Genomic DNA, 27,225 nt, shown 5'->3' with positions numbered 1-27,225 from the left:
GGAAAATAGTTCACCGCTTGAATTAAAAAAAAAAACTGGTTGGGAAAATAATAAGCAATCTTATTTCATATCTGAAGCATTCTTTTTTACAATCAGATGTATGTACACATCCACAAACACACTCACTCACCATATTTGTTTTAACCAGTTTTTCTATGGCGCTAACCAGTTCAGCAGCACAGGGCACCTCAGAAGATGACTGCAGAGATGTTAGCAGAGATGATGACTGGAAGAGGAAAATGAGGAGGCAAAACAAAAACAACAATGTTAGGAAAGATGGCAATAGCTGAGATAGGAAAAGGATTGAAAAGGGAAAATTGACAGGAAAGTACACCCAACTGGAGGAGAAAGAGTACCTCAAATGTGATTGGTAGGACCATATAAAAGATAGTAATGATCACGTCCACATTAAAGAAAGCTTGCTAGGTCATAGAGAATGCCGTGTGTTAATGTATGATATATTGGTCAGTTTTAGGGGAGAAAGCAATGTCAGAGCCTAGCACCCATCCTTCCTGGTCTCAGTGCTTTGATCCCTCTGCTTGTAGCTCTTACACTTGGCATGTCAGATCTCATTTTTACACAAGTCGTAACACTTAGGGCACATTCCGCTTTGTCCGCCAGTGAAAAACATCCATAGTACAGTGGTACCTCTACATACTATCTTAATTTGTTCCCGGACTGAGCTCATATGTCGATCTTCTCGTAACTCGAATGAACGTTTCCCATCGAAATGAACTAAAAACAAATAAATTTGTTCCAACCCTTTGAAAAAACACCAAAAACATGATAATGGATTGGAAAAAATGTTTTACTTGGTAACAAATACCTAGTGGTTTAATAGTAATAAAATGCGTTTAATAGAATTAAAATTAGACGCAGAGGGTACACAGAATGATGTAGAAGCAGGCGAGGAGAGGGGGGGTGGGGTCGCTGACTTAATCCACGACAACACACTTATAACCGAACAAATTTAAATTAAATTGGATTAACATATACAGACACTCTCAAACATAATTTCAATATAACTATACAAAACTGAATTCTCATTTTGTTTTAATTTTTTTTACCTTTCTTTTCTGTTTTACATTTTTATACCTTCTCCCGGCCGGGTTGGCTGTTTGCTGTGAGCTCAGCTCACCCAGCATCCACCTTCCTCTGCCCAGTTCGTTGCAGTGCGGAAGTGCATGACGTATCTCCAGTGCGCAGAGAACCTTTTTTCATTTCTATCATTAAATATCTCGTGAATCCATTATTCAATATAGTTGGTGAAAAGCGAAAGACTTCTAGTGAGGGAGATGCAAGGAAGAGGCAAGACATTTCATTTGAAATGAAAGTGGCAATAATAAAGTTGCTTGATGCAAGTGAGAAAGTGGTGAGTGTTGCACGGGAATACTACAACATGAATTGTTCGACCGTCAGTACAATCTATAAACAGAAAGATCGAGCAGCAGGACCCAAATATTGAACGTTGCACAAAAGTTGCAAATCAATTGAATTATGCTATAGAGCAGGGGTCTCAAACTCAATTTACCTGGGGGTCGCAAGAGGCAGTCTGGGTGAGACTGGGCCGCATCAGGATTTCCACAAGAAAAGCGCTGATAAAACATTCCAACGTTATCAAATATCTTAATTTTTAAACAAAAAATAATGAATTAAATAAATTAACTCAAAGATGAATAAAGAATAAATCAATCAGTAATAAAAAAATAAAATAATAATGAGCATACAGTAGATATACAGTGGCTGGCTAAGGAGAGAAAACGAATTATTTTTATTCCGTTTAAAATGTCTGTATTAACAGCTCTTTAAATTTTAACTTTCTGAACTTGAATGGAACATTGAACATGAAATATTCTGGACACAGCTTTTCTTGCCTACTTCTTGCCCCTATAGACCTGGCAGCGCTTCTTCCCACATAGTTGAATCACATTTGGCGTGTGGGAGGAAGCAGTGGAGACCCTCAATAGAGCTTGAAGATGCTCATCAGTAAGTCTGCACCTATGCTTGGACGTATCGAAGTTCAAGGTGGATAGAGTTTCTCACACAAGTATGTGCTCCCAAAAAGGCACATGGTCTGCTTGAACATTCAGGACAGTTCAGGGAAGCTGGGGGTCAACTCTCTCAAAAATTGCCCAAACTTGTCTGCTTCTCCACTCACCTCCCTGAACTTGGCTTTGAGTGCAGAGTTGTCCTGCAGGTCAATGAGCTCCATTTGAAGCTCAGGAGGGGCATCTTGCACATCAAAGGAGAAGGGGTCCGTAAACATTTGAAATGTGGCTTTGTGTGTCTTAAAGTCTGCAAATCTGTGATCAAATTCCTGCTGCAGCTTCGAAATGGCCTCCACATATTTCTCACCACTGAATGGTGTGCCTGCATTCACAAGAGCCTTGCATGCTGGGAAATGGAAATGGTTTGCCTGAGAGCTGGGCTTTCCATAACAAAAGTTTAGTGCCGAATGCTCTCACGTTGTCATAGGCAGCACTGACAAGTTGCCCCTGGCCTTGTAGCTTCTTGTTCAGTACATTAAGCTCATGTGTGATATCAACAAGAAAAGCTAAGTCCATGAGCCATTTGGGATCACTTAGCACAGGAACAGCAAACCCGTCTATCTCCATGAAGTCTTTTACTTCTGTTCTCAACTCAAAAAATCTCCTTAACACATTTCCCCTGCTGTGCCAACGCACCTCCGTGAAGTAGAGCACATCCCCATATTCAGACTCCATTTCCTCCAAAAAAAGCACGGAAGCTTCTATGCTTTAAGCCCCTGGATCTGATTTGGTTGATGCATTTCACAACGACAGACATCACATTGTCAAACTTCAGGCATCTGCTGCAAAGGGCCTTCTGATGAATAATGCAGTGCAGAGCTATGGCCTCCTCCACACCCTCCTCTTCCAGTTTTCTTTGAACAAGTGCTACCAGTCCATTCTTCCTCCCAATCATTGATGGGGCTCCATCAGTTGCTATTCCAACAAAGCTCTTCCATGGCAAACCAGCATTCTCAATGGCATCACACAGCTAGTGAAATAATTCCTTAGCGGTGGTCTGGCCATGCATTGGAATTACTGTGAGCAACTCCTCCATCACTTCAAAATTGTCATCAACACCACGGACATATATTGCGAGCTGGGCAGTGTCTGTGATGTCTGTGGTCTCATCAAGAGCCACTGAATATGCACTGAAACTTTGCGCTTTCTCACACAGTTGATCATAAATGTCACTTGACAGGTCAGAAATGCGCTCTACCACGGTGTTGGCAGAAAGGCTGATGAGGTTGAACTGACTTTGCTTTTCTGGACAGACAATATGTGCAGCCTGTAATATTCAATTTTTGATAAATTCACCTTCTGAAAGGCTTTCTCGCCTCTCGAAATTTTTCTCGTATCTAGAGCTAATTATTTGCTATAAAGGCTCCTCGTATCTAGAGCTAATTATTTGCTAGAAATGCTCCTCGTATCTTAAGTTAATTATTTGCTAGAAATGTTCCTCGTATCTCGAGTTAATTATTTGCTAGAAATGTTCCTCGTATCTAGAGCTAATTATTTGCTAGAAATGTTCCTCGTATTTAGAGCTATTTATTTGCTAGAAATGTTCCTCGTATCTAGAGCTAATTATTTGCTAGAAATTTTCCTTGTATCTAGAGCTATTTATTTGCTAGAAATGTTCTTTGTATCTAGAGCTAATTATTTGCTAGACATTTTCCTCGTATCTAGAGCTAATTATTTGCTAGAATTTTTTCTTGTATCGCGTGCATCTTGTAGATAGAGCAGGCCGTATGTAGAGATACCACTGTACAGTCGAACCTTGTGATACGACCGCTCATCATACGACATTCTTGTCTTACGACAAAAATTTCGATCAAATAATTCGCCCGAGATGCGATGGCACTGTCTTTTTTGCATCTCTTTCGTGTATAAAATATTTCTACGACCATTGGGCGAACTTTGCATTTCCCCACCAGCCCAGTTTCCCCCCGCTTTGGTTACATTTACATACCAGGTAAATAATATTACTATGGATCGGCAGAGTTCTGCAAAGAAAAGGCGTTGACAATGGACACGAAACGCAAAATAATTGAAAAATATGAGTGGGGTACGTGTTACTGAGCTCGCTAGGCAATACGAGAGGAATACGTCAACCATTTCCACCATCCTTAAGCAGAAGGACACATCAAGACATTTGCCTTGATTATCACCACGGAAAGTTACATCCCCAGCAAGTTTTCAACTGCGATGAAACTGTTCTTTTTTGGAAAAAGGAGAGAAGGCATTACCAGGACACAAACCCATAATGGACCGCTTAACGCTAGCGTTGTGTGCTAATGCGAGCGGTGATTGTAAATTTAAGCCGCTGCAAGTGTACAATGCGGAGAACACGCGTGCCTTCAAGAGACCTACAAGTGATGTGGCGAGCCAATTCTAAAGCTTGGATTACGCGTATTGTGATGATATTTGTGTGCGTCTTTTGCATATTTTTTCTTTGTTCATTTACAAGTGCGATGTTGCCGTGGATAAAGATGGATTAAAACTTTCATACTTTACATAATACTATGACACTAACTATTAAGGAGTTGAGAGAAAAACATGAAAGAGGAGGAAGGTACTTTTCAAATTTTGTCTGAACATATTCTGATGGAACAGTGAGTACAGCTGCTTCCAAGGCAAAAACACAAAGTGCGGCCACCACTGATCTGTTTATTAATTATCAACAGCACAATGGTGGATCAGCTGATACTTACGAGATGTGAAGGAATGTGCTGCCCAGTTTTGTAATATTTTTTTCTGGAAAAACTTCTCTTATCATTTCTAAAACTATCAGATTTTTTATCCAGAAGATCAGAGACTGGATTGTGGCTTGAAAACCCCGTAGATCATATCTAACAAACCCCCACCTTGCAAGATACATTCCAGATCCATCCAGGTGAAAAAGCAGAGTGAGCATTTACTATTGCTAGAACTTAGAAATATTATTATTTCTTCTTAAGATGTCCCAAGGTCCTTTGTGGCATTGGATTCATGCCACAAATAAACATAGGTAATTCGAAATTATTTGGTTTTCCGACACTCTAACTACTTAAGCTGCCAGGCCGCCACATATATTTATCATTCAGTAAATTTTATATGAATGGAGTTCAAGATGCATCCATGCTGGGATGTGCCTCTCCTTTTCTGAGTCACGAGGGCTGTGTATTGGTGCTTCAACCAGTATAATCTCATATTTTCGGGACGCCCTTTCTGACTTTCATGTTAGTACAGTGTTCCCTCGGTTATCGCGGTTAATGGGGACCGGGACCACCCGCGATAAGTGAATTTCCGCGAAATAGGGATGCAAAAATGCTTAATTTGAATTTAATTAAAATATATTTATATATTTATATATGTATAGATTTTTTTTATCCCCCCTGTATACAGTCCACTGTTCCCTCGCTACTTCGCGCTTCAACTACCGCGGACTCAGAGCTTTGCAGATTTTTTTTCAGGAAAAAAAATTAAAGATATTACATTGAAATTATAAATTACATCATTTTACAGGATGTGGAAACAAAATATTCAATTAGAATTAGTAATCGCATCATTTTACAAAATTTTCAAACACAAAGAATGCACGTATGCGCATCACGGGCATAAACGCAAGCTGAATGCTCACTGACTACTTGACTCCCCATTGGCCCATTCACCCCGGAAGCCCAAGCTTCTCCCGATGCCCATTTTCAGTCCACGCTGATATCGTGCTAGCATACAGCACGCTTCTCGCCAAGCTAAAGCTAAGCGTAAAAGTTTTGTGAAGCCCTTCATGATGCCTCCCAAACGCTCTCCATCCCTTGAGGCATCTAGTGAGCCGAAGAAAAAGCGAAAGATGTTGACAATTACCGAAAAAGTGAGTTTATTGGACAGGATGAGAGCAGGAAATAGCTACGCGAGCGTAGCTCAACAATGTAGCCTTAATGAATCCACGGTGCGGTACATAAAGAAGGAGGAGAAGAACATCCGCAAAACTGCTGCAACATCTTTCACGAAAGATGCCAAAAGGGTTGTGAACACCCAAAATAAGGCCATGGTGCGAATGGAAAATGCACTGGTTATTTGGATCCGTGATTGTAAGGCGAAGAAAATCAGCCAGGATGGAAACTTAATCCGAAGTAATACGCGCAAAAGAACTGCGGAAGATCCATCCAGACTGTTATGATGTTTTTGAATTTCTGAGTTTTCTGAATAAAAGTTTACATTTATTACATTTAAAGTTTTTTTTACTGTTTTTTACTGTATATATACTGTATTTGATTTGTTTGTATGCACCAACATAACACCTGCATTCAGATGTGGAATAAAACACCTGAATGAACAGCATATTAGCCTGGTGGTGGTTTTGGGCACGTGTTATACGTTTCTTTGAGCATTTTTGAAGGGGCACCCCTACTTCGCGGAAATGCACTTATTGCGGGTGGTCCTTAACCGCGATAACCGAGGGAACACTGTACACCATATAGAATACGGGTAGAGAGAGTGAAATTCATGTTATAACAAAAAAAACTGTAAAATATGTTGTCTCAATGTAATATTTGTATGTTATTTTTTTCAACAAAAAAAAACGCGAAGCTTTGAATCAGCGGTGGCTGAACCGCGAGGTAGCGAGGGATCACTGTATTCCATGACAAAAACAGAGCGGCCCAGAGGGTGAGTGCCGAGTGCATCGACCTAACATTTCTGAGATTGAGGTTTCAATTCCATTTGTGTTTAGACCTTTCTGTATGGAATATCTATGTTCTCCCCAGGCCTGCGTCAGTTTTTCTCCAGGTATTCTGTTTTCCTCCCACATCCAATAAAACATAGTAACTGTTGAACACTTAATATTGGCACTGGGTATGTGTGGGAGCGTTAAGGCCGCTACTGATGATTATTTACCCTAATGGAATAAATATCAATTAATTGGATTTATTGCACTTTGTTGCAATTGCTTCTATTATTTAAGAATCATAACTAAACAGTAATAAAATTAATATGTTAATATTTTTTTAGGCATGTTTTAAGTAAAAAAGAAGCCAATATGAATGAATCTTCCCTTATCTATAATCTTGAAAAAGCGTGATTTATGGATGTGCGTATGTCAAAATTATCTCGCTATGTTTGTCCAAACCGTGCAACGTAGAGAGGGGACATCATGGTGGACAGAAACGGGTGTCGGATCCTAATAGATGGGTGATTGAATTTTTTTCACCCTCTCTAAGTGTGTAAAATCAATTGTTAATTCGTTCATTCATTTTCCATACCACCGATCATCGTTTGTGGGGGGTTGCTGGAACCTAATCCTCCTGTCTTTGGGCGAAAAGCAGACAGCACCCTAAACAGGTCGCCAGTCAGTTGTAGGGCACACAGAGACACAGACAAATGCTCACACTGCCACAAGGTGAGAATCGATCCCAGACTGCCCACACCAAAGTCAGGCGGATTAACCGAAAACCGGAAAAACTACGACCATCGGGTGGCCAGTGAACTCAATCTTTTATTTGTTAAAGTTGAAAGGAGAGTTGATTTATGAATGGTTGTTTTTACATGATGTGCACTAAACGCACTAGCTGGCTGATTGGTCATAAAGTAGGACGCTTTCAATGTTATTTACAAACGTCATTTTCCACCGAGTTTCCCGATGCCCCCGAAACACCTTTTCCACCTTTTTTCGTTACAAGAAAATGTGGCGAGACACAATGCTGCTAGCTGCTCTGACCCAATTTAGGTGTCAAGTAGGACGCCTTTCCACGTCATTTGCAAATGTCAGTTTGGGAAGAACTTCCACCAGCGAGTTTCCGGGTGCTTCCCGGAACACTTTTTTTGTGTCGTGACGGGAGTTATGAAACATCCATAAATCCATAAAGAACCCTTTATCTATTCACTAATAATTATTAAGCATGATTTATGGATGGATTTTTGGGTGTGCCTAGAGACAATTTAGAGCAGTGGTCTCGAACCGTTCCTCAAAGGGCCGCAGTGGGTGCATGTTTTCAACTCAACAAGGATACCTTTTGCAAGTGCAATCAGTTAATTAGAGTCAGGTGCTACTTATTTTAAAGACACCTGATTGGTTAAAATCTCGGCACTGGATCGGTTGGAACAAAAACCAGGACCCACTGCGGCCCTATGTGGAACCGGTTTGAGACCACTGATTTAGAGTGTCCAATCAGCCTACCTATGCATGTTATTGGAAAATGGGGGGAAACCGGAGTAGCCGGAGGAAACCCATGCAGTCCCAGGGAGAACATACAAACTCCACACAGATGGACGTGACCTAAATTTGAACCCAGGACCTCAGAGCTGTTAGCTCGACGCGCTAACCACTCGCCCCACAGGACCACCCACTTCCCGAAAATTATTTTTGTAAATGACGAGGAAAGGCGTCCTATCTTACAACTACATTGGGTCAGCGCGTCGAGCACCATCAGGTCTCGCCGAGTCTTTCCGTCACGACAGGAGCATAGCAAAGATAAAGTGTGATTTATGGATGGGTGGATGTTTTATGTTTACATTCTCATGCTACGTTTGTCGGAACGGTGCATCGTATAGAGTTGACATGATGGTGGCCAGAAACGGCTGTGGGATCCTAAAAGCAGATTGAAGGAATTTCTTTACCTTTTCTAAGTAAACTCAAGCTTTGAGCATTTATTTGCAAGGATTATCGATGACTATGCCTGACCAGAAAAATGTTAACTTACTTCTCTCTTGTGATAGTTTTACGCAATACACTGCAAATTCGAAATATCCATACCTTCTTCAGTCCACACTGCAGTGCTTGCTTAAATAGGTAAAATTCTTTATCCTTTCTTTTGAAATTGACCGTCAGTTTTCCTTACCTTTTCCTAAAAGGCATACTACTGCTTATGTTATACCTGTACATCATTATATACAAGTTTGCGGTGCTACGCAAGTAATTGAAATTTTCCTTTCTCCTCAAACCCATCTTTCAAAAGCATTTTTTTTTCTAGCGCAACAACTGTCTTTTGGCTCTAAACAAGCAGATGGGACTGGCAAAGCCCCCCTGCTTGTAAATAATTACAATTGCAGTTTTATGCCACCCGACTGTAAAGGTTTTTTTTTTTTGCCTAAATGTTCCATTTGTTTGAATTCCCACTTGGTGGCAATGTGATTGGGTGTGCAAAGTTGTCTGTCTCTCTTTGTCGCCTACAATTGACTGGCAATCAGTTTAGGGTATAGTCAGCCTTTCGGTCAAAGTCAGCTGGGATGGGCTCCAGCATCCTTGTGACCCTGAAATGGATAAGCGGTATGGAAAATTAATGAATGTACAGTGATAAAACTTGTTCAAGTGTGTAGTTAAATAAAAGTTCTGAGTAAGAAACAAAAAAAATCAGTACAAAAATCAGGCAAAATCATGTTAATTCAAATTTTGAGTGTGATGCTGGCTGACATTTTTCTCTGCAAGCAAAGCACTTATTTAAATTGTCATTTTTTGTATGTAATCTTTAAAGAAAAAATGACCAGTTCTTGTCTCTTAATAAATAGAAAAAAAAATTAAAAAGCGAAAAAATTACTACACTCAATGAAAAATTGGCTGGGATCGGCTCCCTTGTGAGGATATAAGGGGTACGGAATATGAATGAGTGATAAAGCCAATAAGAACTTGTCTACATAATACTTTCCTCTTGAGTCATACGTCCTCTGCTGGCTCCCTCAATCTTGTGATGCCACCGTGATTTTTTTTGTTTAATTTCAATACCTATGGATCTGTTTGAGTTTTGAACGTTTATTTTTGATTACTTTTGGATTAATAACTTTAAAACAAAATCCTCATGCGCGCAGAATGCGGCCCTACACACCAAACATGTTTTTGTACACAACATTTTAATTTACACATATGGAATTGTGGCACGAGTCAGATACTAAATTATTCCGGGAGTCCTTTGTGTCATTTGAAAAAATGATCCAGAGTTTAAATTTAGAATGTGTTTTTTTGACCTTGTCATCCTGTGCCGAAGAATCCTTGATGATCTCCATAGGCGGAGGCAATGGTGTATGTGTCTCCTCATCCTGCTCCTCCTCACCACAACTCTGCATGCCGGATGATGTCTTGTTTAGAGGGTTACCATCTTTGTTGATGATGTGCTGAGATAAGATAATGGCATACATTTACATAACATCATTTTGTCAAATAACAATTGTTGAAGACGGGTTCATTATCATATTTGGCTACCTTATCAATTATGCCATCCTGCTTGTTGAGGTCAGGTTGTTCTTTCTTGCTCTCATCTCTTCCTACCCCTAAACCTGTAAAATGGTAAGTGGACACATTAACCTTTGAATCAGCATTTTTCTGATTTTAAATGAACAAGCATGTTTTTTCCCCCGAAGAAAAAAAAAAAAAAAAAAAAAATATATATATATATATATATATATATATATATATATATATATATATATATATATATATATATATATATATATATATATATATATATATATATATATATATATATATATATATATATATATATATATGTATGTATATATATATATATATATATATATATATATATATATATATATATATATATATATATATATATATATATATATATATATTATTATTTTTTTTTTACTTAAATTAAATTAAGCATTAATTAAGCATTTTTGATGGGGTATCCCTACTTCGAGGAAATGCACTTGGTCCCGGTCCCCATTAACCGCGATAACCGAGGGAACACTAGAAGTTTATGACCATCCAAATCAGCTGAGCCAGGCCATTGCTATCATGAACTGTAGGATTTTGTGATTGTTAGCTGATATTTAATGTTTTCAATATACAGTAATACCTTGACATAAGAGTGTCATAACATACGAGAAATTTGAGAAAATTGCGAGTACGTTATTTCCTTGAGATACGAGACACATTTGAGATACGAGCATACGAGACGGTTCCCAATGCGGCCGCCAAGTATGCAGGCTGCATATGAGAACATCTGTCTTTCTAACCGCATCTCCCTCGCATAAAGGTATCTATGAGCACCGGACGTATGGGTTGCATTTTTTTCTTTAATCAGCACATGATTAGCCCTACGGATGACTCTCGACCAGTCCAGGTCTGCCATTCACTCAAAGTCAGCTGGGTTTGGCTCCGGTACTTTCTGCCTTCTTTTCTATCGTCATCGAAGCTAATGATGAAGGTCGAGCCTGTCGTGTCATATTTCTGGCATAGTCCATCTTGAAAATTACATTTAAATTAACACACGGATATATTTGCTTGTGCAGCTCGCTCCAAATACAGCTTGGTAGCTCTCATAGTTAGCGGACATACGCTTTTCCCGGCTGTAAACGGCATGCTAGCTTTGGAGTGGACCGCCCTTTCTTAACGATGTCATTTTTTTCTGGAAAAGTCCATCTGGAAAATTTGTGAGCAAATCGGCAACCAAATCCATTTGTTTTCCTCCGTCTGCCATTGTGCGTGGAGTTTGCGATCTCTACCTGGCTCCCTTTTGCTTTGGTCTATCTACTAGCCAATCATAGTTGGTGAAAGCGATGACGTATCCTTCCGCCTGCGAAATGGCCTTGGTGTCACCGAATCGAATTCTGATTGTTAAAGCAACAGTCGTATCGACGCTTGTTTAATGCAGCAGAGCCCGCAGAACTCATTGTGAAGGCCTTAAGGCAGATTTCGGACCCCGGTAACAAATAATGGCTGAAATGTGATTGGTTAAATGCTTCAATATGAAAACACATTTGGAAGCAGTGCAACCAGGGGGAAAGCAATGAAAGGAAGCTAAAAGACAATTTGGAATTCTTTAATAAGTATTGATGGACAAAATATAATATCTGATTCAGATATTGCTTAGGCCAGCAGAGAAGGCCTGAAAGGCCCCGACGGCCCGCCACTGGTGTATAGTAATCTAAGTTCCTCTATAGATATTACTATTTCTGAGTATGGGTCCAAGTGTAGGTAAGTGTGTTTGTCCGTTAACATCGGACAAAATGGGGACACCATACATCGGATTTGAATGTGGTTTTGAACAAACAATTGCAGATGTATGGCTCTAGGATGTTACAGTACTCAATTTTTTATTTGGGCCCCGGTTTTTCAAAAAGCGTATTTCTCGCGACAGGATGCGTTCATCAATTGCATTGCAGACGTGCCCAAGAGAGGGTTTTTTGCAACCACGAAGCAATCATTTTTCTTTGGTTGGGCCATTCATGGTTTCATTAATTCTCTCATGCTACATACAGTCACTCCCCTTAAAATTAAAGATACAAATGCAATTGCCAGGCCACCAGACCCCATCAAAGCCACTGTTGCACCCACATATTCTGTCCATAAAAGTGATGAAGAGAATCGGTGACATAGGACTGGAAAGCTGCGGTGGATTAAATTAACATATTTCTCTCGCATAGTGGACAAGAAGGTTTATATTTTGTGTAATTTAAGATTAAAACTTCATTTTAAGTGGGTGAATGGTAATCTAAGTTTATTTAAGTTAAATTTAAAGTTTATGTTATGTTACGAGCACCTTGCTGTCAAGTCTCTACTCTCCCCTCTCTCTCTCTCTATTCTCTCTATTCTCTCTATTCTCTCTGTCTCTCTATTCTCTCTGTCTCTCTATTCTCTCTATTCTCTCTATTCTCTCTGTCTCTCTATTCTCTCTGTCTCTCTATTCTCTCTGTCTCTCTCTCTCTCTCTCTCTCTCTCTCATTCTCTCTCTCTCTCTCTCTCTCTCTCTCTCTCTCATTCTCTCTCTCTCTCTCTCTCTCTCTCTCTCTCTCTCTCTCTCTCTCTCTCTCTCTCTCTCTCTCTCTCTCTCTCTCTCTCTCTCTCTCTCTCTCTCTCTCTCTCTCTCTTCCACGCACTCTGCGGTACCGTCTGTCTGTACTAATGTCCCATTTTAGTATTGAAGATCATAACGCCAACATAAGTATTTGTGACTTTGTAGGTGGTGAATTAGTTGAAATAAAAATATGCTTTTCTACTGTAATATCCTGTTTTTGGTGTTTTTTCAGAAAATGGGAACGATTAAATTATATTTAGCTCATTTTTAGGGGAAATTTTGATGTAAGATACGAGTAAATTGACGTACAAGCTCAGTCCTGGAACGCATTAGGGTCATATGATGGATCTGAAAACACAACTTCAGGAGCAGGTTAAGAAAGACTGAGATCAATTTAATAGGAAATAGGTTTATTACCGGACTGGAGGGTGGGGGAGAATGTTCAAACAGCTGTTAACCGCTCACAGTCTGTCGTCCTCGCAATTCTCTCTGAATGAACACTGGATATCGGAACAGTTTATTCTGCAATACTATTATAGATATGTGTATTTAATCATTTCTTTGATAAACCATTCTTCCAATTGTCCGAAGAGAACTCGGAGTCGTAACCAGTCACCTAGTCCTCTCACAAGGACTGTTTATCTGACATCTCACCAAGTTCCGGGCTCCGAGGACTGTTGATCTGGGTTTGCAGCGAAGAGTCGTCAAGGACTCTTGCTATCAGCAGATGGATATCAATCACTCCCAGGAACACATAGTGTTCCTACATCGTGACGCACTTCGCGCTTCTTTATGTAATTGTTATGGCAAATGAAAGCGTGATTGTTTTTTTTTCAGTTTCCTCTTTCTATTATTGTTAAATACCTTAATTGTTATTATAGTTACAGATGTTGTTTTTGCTTACGCATGTTGGATTAATCAATAACCTTGTAATTGTTTTGATTCATGGCTTTAAAGCTGTACGAGAAATTACTGTTTGAGGAGATACTTTGGAGATCGTGAGGAAGTCTTGAAGTATCTACCTGTAATATAATAATATATAATAAGGTTGTTACCAGAGATGCTGATTATTTGATTAAATGTCAATAATTGAATAAGATGTCTGCCTGCAGTGATTGATAATTATAGAGAGGTGTAATTATTAATTAACCTATTAGGAACATAGGGTAATATTTCTAAGACAGTGATGTAGGATAGAGTTTATGTAAACAACACGTTGGGCTAATATGGTTAGACATTTGCAGGTTTGAGGTTGTATGCAAACACAATATTTCTATAGCTCACACAAACTGCCGCAGCCTATCTTATATTGCGTGTTTCAAACAAACAGTTCCAAAGTGAGCTGGCCACATTCCACAATACAAGCAAACAATTGCAAACCCTGTTAGCCAGCCTATGTTACATTTCGTCAGGCAAACAAACAATTGCAAGGCCAGCTAGTTAGCCATCTTACAATTCGTGGTGCGAACAAACAATTACAAGGCCAGCTAGTTAGCCATCTTACAATTCGTGGTGCGAACGAACAATTGCAAGGCCAGCAAGTTAGCCTATCCTACATTCCACTGTCTTCTACAAACAATTGTAAAACCAGTTTGGTCACATGGCTCGCATGAACAAACACTTATTAAGCCAGTTGGTAGGTCTACCCCACACATATCTCAAGGCATTACTTTGCTGAGGCACAACCTATCGTCCTTTTCCCTGTTGGCTAGAAAATCACAGTTCTTACCAAGTGACGTCACTGGTGTACAGCATCTTCACTCATTAAATCTTCTTTCGTTTTGTTTCAGTGGTGGCCAGTTTTTCGCCGCACAAGGAACATGGAGACCGCTGTTTCTTTTTTTCTACAAATACGCTGTTGTACAAGTACATGACACTGTCAAGACATTTGCCAAATTTACAGGTTCCGACCATGTTGTCATCAATCTCCTATACCCGTTGTCTCAAACTGCATTCCGAATTGAAGATTTCCTGCAGCTGTTTTGAATATAGAAAGACCACATTTTTAATCCTCATTCTTGTCGTTGGCCAGTGCCCTCACTCCAAGATAGGATCAATTCTACAGAATCATCAGTTGGAAGTGGGGGAGTAATGGTTATTGTGTCAGGCAAGCTTCACGGCCGTATCTATCTCGTGAATACCTCATAATGTTGGTTGATTTTTTATTCCTTGGAGGCAGGTTGCCTTAGTCCACACGAGAAATTTTCTTTTAAAATATATTTGTAGGATACAGATCTCCCACGTCCAACCACACGTGTGCATCTCCGAGGGGAAGAACCTTCACTTCCCGTGTCTCCCTCTTAACCGCATGGTGGAACGTATTGTATTGATTTTCTGTGTTTGCTTGTTTGTTGTTTCCTCCATAGACTCAGCGAGTGGTGTAACTAGGCGCTGAACGTCTACAAAAACTCATGCTGATTTTAAGGCGGGATAAGCTCCATTCACTCTGCTGACCTCACTTGGACTACTTATTTGTTCATTTACAATCTATTGGTTATTTATTCTCTGTCTGTTGTAATTTGTACACTATGTGGTGAAAGCTTTAAACCTCATTCATTATACTGACAATAAAAGCAAAAACCCATAAACATGGTTACGAACAGCTGAATTTTGTGGAACTCATCCTGGACTTCAGACGGAATCAGCTCGCTCGGCTCTGCTGACCTCACTTGGACTACTTATTTATTTCTTGTTTATTGAATATTTAGTGATTATTCATCTCATCTCATCTAATTATCTGAACCGCTCTATCCTCACTTTAGTTGTGGGGGGTGCTGGAGTCTATCCCAGCTGACTCCGGGCCAGAGGCGGGGGACACCCTGAATCGGTGACCAGCCGATCGCAGGGCACAAGGAGACAGACAACCATGCACTGTCACACCCATACCTATGGGAAATTTAGAGTGTCCAGTAAGCCTACCATGCATGTTTTTGGAAAGTGGGAGTGAACCCGACTACCCGGAGAACACCCACGAAGGCCCAGGAAAAACATGCAAACTCCACTTTGAACCCAGGACCCCAGAGCTGTGAGGCTCACGCGCTAACCATTTGCGCCACCGGGCCACCCTGATTATTTATCTCTACTATATATTGATCTTCTCTGTCTGCTTGTTTGTTGTCGCGTCCATGGACTCGGCGAGGGGAGAAACTTGGCTTTGAACGTCTACAAAAACCATTTAACTAATGTTGGATTTAAGCCCGCTTCACTCTGCTGACCCCACTTTGACTATTTATTTATTCTTTTATTATTTATTGATTTTCTGTCTGTTATTATTTGTATACTATGTGATGAAAGCTCTAAATCTCATTATACTTGTATAATAACAATAAAAGCATAAAAGCATTTAAACGCATTAACATGTACATGCTGAATTATGTACAAAAGAACACTACTGTGTAGATTCATTTATGTTGCAATGGAGTGCTACATATCAAGGAACATAAATATTTAGGATGCGTTTTCAACGGCGACTCGAAAAAAATAGTCTTTCTTTACAGGTGTGTACGATCTGAAATTCACTTGCAACAAAACAGAAAAAAGCCAAGGCGTCGTGCATCTCGTCCTTGATATATATATATATATATATATATATATATATATATATATATATATATATATATATATATATATATATATATATATATATATATATATATATATATATATATATATATATATATATATATATATATATATATATATATATATATATATATATATATATATATATATATATATATATATATATAATATTCGCTGTGTCATTCTTCTTCTACGGTAAAATACTTCTTCTTCTTGAGCGCTGAGTGCCACCCAATTCAGAGCCGAAGAAATAGCGGAGCTCTGACTATTTTTTATCCCGAGTTTCAGCATGGATTTTGACATTTTCATGAACTTTGTTTCATACTTTAGATATAAAACTGAAATGTACTGAAGCCACAAAGCGGTGAAGGAGCTCAGGACCCGTTTTCCATTAAGTCTACTGGCTCTTGTACTCTTGTTACACTTGAGATTAATCCAGCCACCTGGCTGCCCTGTGGGAGCATTATTATTGCTCTACCACTTGGCTTACCAATGGTATCACTTGTGTTAAGTTCTTAACACAGATGGGCAATGTTACAGTAATGTTTTTTGTACAATTTCAATAGATTTTGCTCTGTTGTCTCAATTGTTTATTTTTGAATACTCTGTGTGTAAAATCCGTGATAGTGGGATTTTCACACACCTTATTTTACCTAAATAACAAATCAGCAGTTACAAATATAAATTCGGGCATTCTTACCTGTCCTTTTCTGTTTGTTGTTAGGGGGCTTCTTAACTGAGTTGCCATGACTGAGGCGTCGAACAGGATTGGTCAGCCATTTCCTAAGTGTGCTCCCAGAGCGCTTTGTTGCTGGCGAGTTAGACTGAAGTGAGCTGAGTGAGGGCTGTGGCTGGAGGTTTGTCACTGAATCAGTCTTTCCATCGGAGACACTCACAGAATAGTTGTCTGATTTAGAAAAAAAACAAAGTAGTGACTATTTGAAGTTACATTTTATGTATTACTCCAAGACTATTTATTATGTTTTAGCAGTGGTTTGCCATCAGGGCCTTCAAGGCCTTCTCTGCTGGTCTAAGAAATATCTGAATCACAGACTGATATTAATTATATTTTGTCCATGTATACTTATTAAAGAATTCCAAATTGTCTGTAAGCTTCCTTTTATCACCCCTCCTCCTAGTTGCACTGATTCCAAATGTGTGTTTTCATACTGAACCATTTCAACAATCACATTTCAGGCATTATTTGTTGGCAGGATCAGAAATAGGGATACGCCATTTCCTCCTCGCAGGCGTAGAAATACGTCATCGCGTTCACCAACTATGATTGGCTAGTGATGGAGTGGACTAGCCAGAGCTACCAAACTGTATCTGGAGCGAGCTGCACAAGGAAATATAATGTTGTGTTGATTTAATTTACAGATGACAACATTCATTTAGATTCACGGCCAAACAAATTAGTCATAACAATATATTTTAATTTTAAATAATTTCCCATTATTTTAGGAAATATATATTCAAAATGATTTGAGAACCTTAATTCAAAGATTAATCTCAATGTTTCCTATGCTGATGTAAATTACAGTAACTAGTATGATAACTGCTTTTTTTCTTCTGTCATTATAGTTCTAACTGTTGAAACTACTTTGTTTGGCCGTAAATAAATGCCCTTGTTATTCTAAATGAATGTTGTTATCTGTTACCTGTTATTCTAAATGAATGTTGTTATCTGTTACCTGTTATTCTAAATGAATGTTGTTATCTGTTACCTGTTATTCTAAATGAATGTTGTTATCTGTTACCTGTTATTCTAAATGAATGTTGTTATCTGTTACCTGTTATTCTAAATGAATGTTGTTATCAGTAACGGGCCGTATATGGCCCGCGGCCCGAGGTTGAAAAACTTGTACACACACGACCGGGGGCGGGGCGAGCGTGTCGGCAAAATGTACTTCGGCAAGATAGTTGGTCGTCGGCCAATTAGTCGTTCGGCTAATTCTATGTTCGGCCAGATGCCCCTTTGGCGAGTTGGCCTTCGGCCAGACGTCAGTCAGCTAAATGTCTTTCGGCAAGTTGACCGTGTGCCTATATAATTACTGAACATTGGGCTGCTACAAAAGAAAGGTCAAGTGCCTGGAGCCTCATGGCTGAAGGTTCTTATGATGCGCAAAAACCTTCACATTTTTTCATTAAAGACATGCATTGACAGTTTATCTGTGCATTGCAGCTCAATACATGACAAAAAATGTCACAAGCCAGGCAGATTTGTGCATATCACGCTACTTCAATGTGACTAATTTTCGCCATCAAAAACCAAGAACAACGTGACAGTATCCCAAGAGAGTGTCCATGGCAGACTCAATGGGATCCTTTCAGCCGTTGTCTTAAATCTCCAACTACGGGAAGGTCCACAAAATATTAACCGTTAAAAAAATTAACTGCATTAATGAGGTTTTTCATTAACACTATTTTTATTCTTTTTTCCCAGCATGCCTGCTATCATCATTCATAGTATGTGAAATCACAGTTTGTTTTCTTCCATGGGGCCTATTTGACTTAGAAGAATTTAACCACACAAGCAAAAAAATGCCCTGGCTGTGCTCAATATACCTAGTAAAACCGGTTTAGCCACATACAATGTGGTGCAGTCACAGGCCAAAGTCTACTGAGATTGTGCAGACATAGTTAGAAAGTTAACGTTTAGCTTGCTTGCTGACCTGCATAATAAACATTGCACAGGCTAGTATTATTAGAATCACAGTGATGTGCCGTCAGGGCCTTCAAGACCTCTATTGGCCAAAGAAATACCTGAATCGCAGACCTATATTAATTTTATTTTGTCCATGAATACTTTGTCCATTAAATAATTCCAAATTATCTGTTACCTTACTTTCATTGCTTTTCCCTCATTGCACTGCTTCCAGATGTTTGTTTTCATACTGAAGCATTTAACCAATAATTTTTAAGCCATTATTTGTTGCCATTGTCAGAAATCTGCCTCAAGGCCTTCACAATCAGTTCTGCAAGCTTTGCCACATTAAACAAGCGTCGATAAGACTGTTGCTTTAACCAATCAGAATTTGATTAGGTGACACCAAGACCTTCTCGCAGGTGTAGGGATAAGCAATTGCTTTCTCGCAAGCGTAAGGATACGTCATCGCTTTCTCATAGGCGTAGGGATACGTCATCACTTTCTCGCAGGCGTAGAAATACGTCAACGCTTTCACCAACTATGATTGGCGAGTGATAGAGTGGACTAGCCAGAGCTACCAAATTGTTATCTGGAGCGAGCTGAACAAGCAACTACATTGTTGTGTTGATTTAATAGCGGTTTTGTCAACCCGCAACGGCTGAAGGAGGAGAAGAAATGGATTTGTTTGCAGATTTACTGTCAAAGCCATTTTCAAGACGGACAACTCCAAAGCAGGCAAGCCTGTCACAACCGGGAAAGAACATTTTCAGCATTAAATCGAACTGCCAGAAATACGACATGAAAGGCTCGACTTTCAGCATTAGCTTTGATGGCAATAGAAAAGGAGGGAAGAAAGGAGAATGGATATTGTGTACAGATAAAAAGGATTTTTGGTGAGTAAAATACGGCTATATTTCCAAATAATATTTCAATTGTACAAGGTTATTATTGAGGATTTTTTATGTGCCGCAAGCTGTAGCTGCATTAGAGGTTTTATAACCATAAAATCATTTTTGAGGGTTGGATTGATTACTTACTTTACACTATAATTTACAAGTACTTAAATTTTGTTTCTCATTGTTTTAATGTGCCTATAATAAAAAATACCTCTTACAGCTTTTTAACTGAGTGAATTGAATTACTTCAAGAATGTCAATTAACAAAAAAAAATCTTTCTAGGCATGTGTGCTTATTTTTTTCTCATAGTGTTAAACCTAAGGACATGTGTGTGAGTCCATAAACGTGGACCCCATAATGGAGAAAAGTCAAAATATTTTGAAAGTAAACAATGCAGTGCCAAAATTTCCAAAAAAGCGACAGGAAAACATTCTGTGAAGTTAAACATACTAAACATTCCACAGTTGCATTTTTCTTCACAACCAACTTTCCAATAATGTAGACACACAAAGACACACATGCCCAATCACACCGTTGAACCCACCTGTGCAATAGCAGCAACTGTGATCCACAATCCATCTACAGTGATACCATCCACGCTTCATTTTTATAAACACCTCGAACCACAATTGAGGCTACATTTACACACCTTTGTCTATCATTCTTGCAGACTACACAAAACAAAGACTGGAGTGAGACTTAGAGAAGGGTAGGAGTGACAAGAGGAGGAGGCGGAGGAGGAGGAGGAGTTGTACGTACACCCACTCCCTTATTTGGCACACATCTGCTATGATCCTTCACCACGCTACGTCACAGCTTCAGTACATCACGTTTTTTTTCTCTTAAGTATAAGAAAAATGTCAAAAAACATACTGAAACTCGCAACAAAGACTGAGAATGAAAAAAATCGGAGAGGTCAGAGCTCGCTTTTTTTTCAGCGCTGAACTGGGTGACACTCAGCACTGAAGACGAAGCTATGTTTCGCGTAGATTATTATATAGAGGGCTGAGATGCACGGCATCTTTCCATTTCCAGTTTTGTTGCGTGTGAATTTCACATCACCTGTGGAGAAAGTCTATTTGTTTGAGTCGCCGTTCTAAATGAAACTTATTGAGGTTCCTTGATATTTTAAAGGCCTATCACGCCGTTGCGGCATAAATAAATTTATAATGTGGCATTGTTTTGTACATACCATATTTTCTCGCATTTTAGCCGCCCCTGCCTATCGTGACTGGACGTTTGGTCGCTGGTCTTTTGGTCGCCGGTCTTTTGGTCTTCGGTCTTTTGGTCGTCGGTCTTTTGGTCGTCGGTCTTTTGGTCGTCGGTCTTTTGGTCGTCGGTCTTTTGGTCATCGGTCTTTTGGTCGTCGGTCTTTTGGTCGTCGGTCTTTTGGTCGTCGGTCTTTTGGTCCCTTTTGGTCGCACCCTGCCTATAAGCCGAAAGCTTAAAATTGTCTTTGAATCGTTGAATTTTACAATTTCTCTTGTATAAGATGGCCTCTGATTTTCAATTTTCATTTCCATAATCATGGTTTTAATAGGGAGTACAACTGTGTTACTTTCAAGCGAAAATCTTAACAAAAATAATCATCACACGTGGTGAAACAATAATACTGTTCTGGTTAGAGGCTGTTCCCAAACATAGATTCACATTGGTGAGTTGCAGGCAGGCCCTTCTTTCTGCCCAGAGAGCTAGCCATTGTTATCATCACTGGTGTCGAATTCCCATCGGAAGTGAAAGTAAATACCGCTCTCTTCCTACTGGATACATAAACAATCCCCAGAACAGCTATCAAGGTGCCATGAACAAAATTGCAAGAGATTTAAATTAGGCAAATCTCAAAACTGTTCTGCCAAAATTTGACCAACATGTGAAATGAGCAACAGGGGAGAGTAAAACTCTGAATCACATACCACGCTCACACCTGGGACAGTCAGATCATACCTCTTTGTTGTGTGCCCCAGCTCACACTCCCTGTAGCCGACAATCAAAGCCACAAGGCAAACCATTATCACCTGGCCCAACGCTGCCCTCTCCGGAATTCAAGACTGCTTTGAACAGACACAGTCGGAAATCTTTCCAACATGAGGACCTAGGATCCTTCACAGACACGGTACTGTCTTACATCAAGTACTGCATGGCTACGGTCACTGTGTAGAAGACCATGCAGGTGTACCCAAACTGGAAACCGTGAGCGACCAGCCAGGTCTGATCACTCCTCCCGGCCCGAGATGCAGCCTTCAGATCCGGTGACAGGGCACTCTATAGCGCAGCTTGCGTCAACCTGAAGAGAGGCATTAAGGCTACCAGAGCAGGCCATAAGGGGAAGATAGAAGTGCAACTTGACACCCCGCGAACGATGTAGTAGAGCATATGGACCCTCACCAACTACTAGGGCCAAGCAGCAATTCCTACGGACTCAGATGTGGCACTGCCAGAGGACATAAACAACATTTTTCTCCGCTTTGAGTCCCAACCCCACCACCCAATCACACCACTTCAAACTCTAGTATAACATGGAAGAAGCCCCACCACCAGCCGTTGCGGCGGTAGTGGATATGAGACGTGTGCTCCATGCAGTCAAACCCAGGAAGCCCACAAGACTGGATAAAATACCTGGCAAAATACTTTAGGCCTGTGCTGACCAACGACCTATGGAAATGAGGTCCTGAGACTCAGCGAGTGGTGCACTCTCAACAACTTGGCACTAAATGTATCTAAAACCAGAGAACTCATCCTGAACTTCCTACGGAACAAGGGTGCTCCGTACCCCCTGTATATATAAGGCGAATGTGTGGAGCGAGTGGAGACTTTCAAATTATTGGGAATCCGAATCTCTTCTGAACTCACTTGGGCGGCAAACACTACAGCGGTCCGCAAGAAAGCGCAGCAGAGGCTACATTTCCTGAGAGTACTCAGGAAGGAGCAACTAAACACAAACCTGCCGGTGACCTTCTACCGACCGGCCTGCCATTTAAAGAATGCTGATCTATGCTGTGTCAATGTGGCACTCAAGCTGCACAGATGCTGAAGAGACTGCACAGGGTGATCACCACAGCCTCAAAGATCATCAACTGCCCCTACATACTCCTGTCCAGCATCTAGAAATCCCATTACCTTCAAAGGGCAGAGATAGCAGCTAAGAACAACACACTTAAGGACAATTTATTCCCAAGGGTTGTCAAGATACTCAACTCAAGTTCTGCACCTAGGACCTAATCAAGACTTATTACTACTATTTATAGCAAACCCACGCAGGCTCGGGGAGAACATGCAAACTCCACACAGATGGACATGACCTGGATTTGAACCCAGAACCCCAGAGATGTGAGACGTAATTAGACATGCTCTGACTTGCCAGATGCAAGTAGTTGTGTTTGTAGCATTTACCGTGACATCAAATACCAATTGATTTTAAGGCTGATCTAAGGTCTTGCGGTCGTTCGTTAAAATATCAGCCTTGATACCTGTGTAATGTGTATCTATTGCTATTATTGCACCCAGCAACTTGGTGATCACTATACCGCTACGGACACACTTCCTGGTTGTGCATACGTTACTTCCTTTTTGAAAGGAAATTATTGCACATTTGTGATTATGAAATAAAACAAAATTCCGCTTTGATTTTTTTCCTTTTTATTTCTAGTTTGAAAGTGACAACTATGGCAGTGATATGAACCACCAAACAAAAATTTAGATATTTCGACATTAGAAGCAATTTGGCTCCCACAACATCTTAAACTTTTGGTAAGAAAATTGTAATTCCTTTAAAAGCATCGGGTTCTCATTTCCTTTTTAAAATTGAATAATTTGATATTTCGCATTTAAAAAGATGGGCATATTAACTTCCTTGTGATATTGACCCTAATAGTGCTTTTGATTCCTACAGTATTTCAGAAATGCCATGTGCGATGATTTTTCTCAAGAGTTTCCCTTCAAAGTAACATATTTGTACTCCCTATTGAATATGGAGGTGACCATTGGGAATCAGGGGTGGCTTATACAGAGAAATTGTAAAATCCAACAAATTTAAGGCAATTTTAAGGGGGCGGTTTACATGTGGTTACATATGTTACAGATAAACCTCGACATACGATTGCCCCGACATATGAGCATGAAATACGGGTAAAATTTCGAGCAAATATTCATCTTGAGATACGAGACAAATTTTGATCTATGAGCATACAGCGCACACGGGTGGCTGCTCATAAGAGAATCATGGGCACTGTTTTTCTGGTCGCAACTCCATTGTGTAATGTCTCTACGAGCACTGAGCGGAGTGTTGCATTTTTTCACTGATTCTTTTCCCGTTAGACAGTGCGAATGGTGGAGATTGTTCGCTAATACGAGAGAACTAATTCCCGGGCAAGTTGGCAAGTGGTCGTCCATTATTCCATTGTGAGGATATTTGTGTACATCATTATAGGAATATTTCGAAGGGAAGACAAAAGCAAACAACCCTTGATAGATTGCATCTGAAAGTCAGTGTAGAGGCGGGGCAAATAGAGCAAATTTTATATCTTAAGATTCAAAATTGTAAAAAAAAAATGAATTAAGTTTAAAGTAAGGTAAGATTAAACTTATCTTTGAGTGTGTCTTTATCGTAATGCAAGTTCATTTAAATTTGTTTATCTTATGTCACAAGCGCATTGCCGTGCTAACAGTCTCTCTCTCTCTGTATGTATGTATGTATGTGTGTATGTGTGTATGTGTGTATGTGTGTGTGTGTGTGTGTGTGTATGTGTGTATGTGTGTGTGTGTATGTTTGTATGTGTGTATGTGTGTATGTGTGTATGTGTGTGTATGTGTGTATGTGTGTATGTGTGTATGTATGTATGTATGTATGTATGTATGTATGTATGTATGTATGTATGTATGTATGTATGTATGTATGTATATATGTATATATGTATATATATATATATATATATATATATATATATATATATATATATATATATATATATATATATATATATATATATATATATATATATATATATATATATGTATATATGTATATATATATATATATATATATATATATATATATATATATATATATATATATATATATATATATATATATATATATATATATATATATATATATATATATATATATATATATATATATATATATATATATATATATATATATATATATATATATATATATATATATATATATATATATATATATATATATATATATATATATATATATATATATATATATATATATATATATATATATATATATATATATATATATATATATATATATATTATATGGGCCCTGTGATTGGCTGGCCACCAATCCAGGGGGTCACCCGCCTCTAGCCTTGACAGGCTCCAGCACCCTTGCGATCCTATACAATAAATGAGATGAGATGATATATATTTATATTCAATATTCTGCCTACCGCTCCCAGAGTTGAAGAAGCAGTCCATCTCTACACTGGAACGTGAGTGGGACACGCACAATTGCAAACTGGGAACAAGACCCTCTTGTGGTGGGTAGCAGTTGTTTGTCCGGACCAGACACCAGCCGGGTCGTTCACATGGCCTCTCCAGCAGCTCCACTGTTTGGCCTGGGGAAGAGAGTCAAAGAATGGTTGTCATTAGTAAATACACGCAATCACAATTAGACAAATTATTGTGTGTAGATGCTAACCGGTGCTGACAGAGATCTCACTACTACATCCTGCGGTGAAGTTCTGCAGGACCACCGCCAACTCACAACCACCAGAGAGCTGCAGACAGGAAGATAGTCAAGCATTATCATGAGGCTTCTAAACGATCAATGAGCATAGCAGGAGAGATATCCTACATGGTTTAATTAATACTTAATATCTTAGCAAGGTCAAAAACAAATGAACAATAATGTCACAGTGTTTTCTAAAATCATGACTTTGAGTTAAATAAATGATGATTAATTTCGCTTTGGATCTCAGTGAGCTAAAATGGGAAAACATAATTGGAATGCACATACAGTAGAATCATAAAGTGAGGTATTGAATCCAACACAATACAGTCATACCTGATTAAAGATTAATGCATTCCGGGACTGAGCTTGTGTGTTGATTTACTCTCACTTTCTCACTCTCTCACTCTCTCACTCACTCACTCACTCACTCACTCACTCACTCACTCACTCACTCACTCACTCACTCACTCACTCACTCACTCACTCACTCACTCACTCACTCACTCACTCACTCACTCACTCACTCACTCACTCACTCACTCACTCACTCACTCACTCACTCACTCACTCACTCACTCACTCACTCACTCACTCACTCACTCACTCACTCACTCACTCACTCACTCACTCACTCACTCACTCACTCACTCACTCACTCACTCACTCACTCACTCACTCACTCACTCACTCACTCACTCACTCACTCACTCACTCACTCACTCACTCACTCACTCACTCACTCACTCACTCACTCACTCACTCACTCACTCACTCACTCCCTCACTCCCTCCCTCCCTCTCTCCCTCTCTCTCTCTCTCTCTCTCTCTCTCTACATATATATATATATATATATATATATATATATATATATATATATATATATATATACTGTGATTGGCTAATCGCTAAAAAAAGAAAGGACTTTTTCACACTGCTAATTCAGTAAGCCTTTAAGAAAGCACTGTCTTATAGCTGGTTAAAATGGATTTTTTTCCTTTTAAATACCTTCATCAAAAATTACCTATTGGGTAAAGCACTTTTGATCACAACCATTCAAGCTCACACCTACTCTGCGTGTTTATGGGATGTGGGAGGAAACCGGAGAACCTAGAGAAAACCGGTGCAATTCTGGGGAGAACGTGAAAAGTCCATGCAGTGAGGACAACGCGCTAACCACTTGCTCACTGGGACGCCTAATGTATTTTATATACTGTATATGTTATGTATGTACAGTGGTACCTCTACGTGCGAAATTAATTGATTCCAGAACTTGTTTCGGAACTTGGATTTTTCATAAATAGAGCTTTATTTTGTGTAAATGTTCTAATTGGTTTTACGATCCTAAAAAAAACAACAACTAAACCATTTAAAAATCCCTAAATTTTGTATTAAAGATGTGAGAAAAAAAAATGAAACAAATAAAAAGAAAATTATATTAATGCATGCTGGCGTTACTTCTTAGTCAACGTCGTGAGTGGAAACGTAGAGTGGACCCAAATGCAGGGAAGCAGGCAGTAGAATGGATTGCTCCGAATTTTAATTCCGAAAGCAGGAGGGTTGGAAAATCACATCAAATAACAAAATCAAACCTGACATGGAAAATACGGAGAAGTGAGGAACGTTGAAACA

The 27,225-nt window shown here is 39.3% G+C and overlaps 1 protein-coding gene and 1 long non-coding RNA gene across 2 annotated transcripts in view; one reads left to right on the top strand and one right to left on the bottom strand.

Annotated features, from left to right (window-relative positions):
* The window catches only part of kalrna (kalirin RhoGEF kinase a), a 201,911-nt gene that overhangs the window by 49,092 nt on the left and 125,594 nt on the right, over positions 1–27,225 (bottom strand). The window contains exons 40-45 of the mRNA XM_077728636.1: positions 25,564–25,642; positions 25,313–25,480; positions 17,040–17,246; positions 10,198–10,271; positions 9,963–10,109; positions 131–226 (exon numbers count right to left, since the gene is read on the bottom strand). Of these exons, the coding sequence (XP_077584762.1) occupies positions 131–226; positions 9,963–10,109; positions 10,198–10,271; positions 17,040–17,246; positions 25,313–25,480; positions 25,564–25,642 (771 nt within the window). The remainder of the gene's footprint in view (positions 1–130; positions 227–9,962; positions 10,110–10,197; positions 10,272–17,039; positions 17,247–25,312; positions 25,481–25,563; positions 25,643–27,225) is intronic.
* LOC144204578 (uncharacterized) lies at positions 19,557–25,851 on the top strand. Its single transcript, XR_013327914.1, has 3 exons — positions 19,557–19,882; positions 25,322–25,402; positions 25,556–25,851. It is a non-coding gene; the product is annotated as an uncharacterized LOC144204578 (long non-coding RNA).

The sequence above is a fragment of the Stigmatopora nigra genome, chromosome 11, assembly GCF_051989575.1.
Source record: "Stigmatopora nigra isolate UIUO_SnigA chromosome 11, RoL_Snig_1.1, whole genome shotgun sequence".
Taxonomy (NCBI): Eukaryota; Metazoa; Chordata; class Actinopteri; order Syngnathiformes; family Syngnathidae; genus Stigmatopora; species Stigmatopora nigra.
The sequence above is the reverse complement of the archived record's forward strand: the minus strand, read 5'-3'. Positions and strand labels throughout refer to the sequence as shown.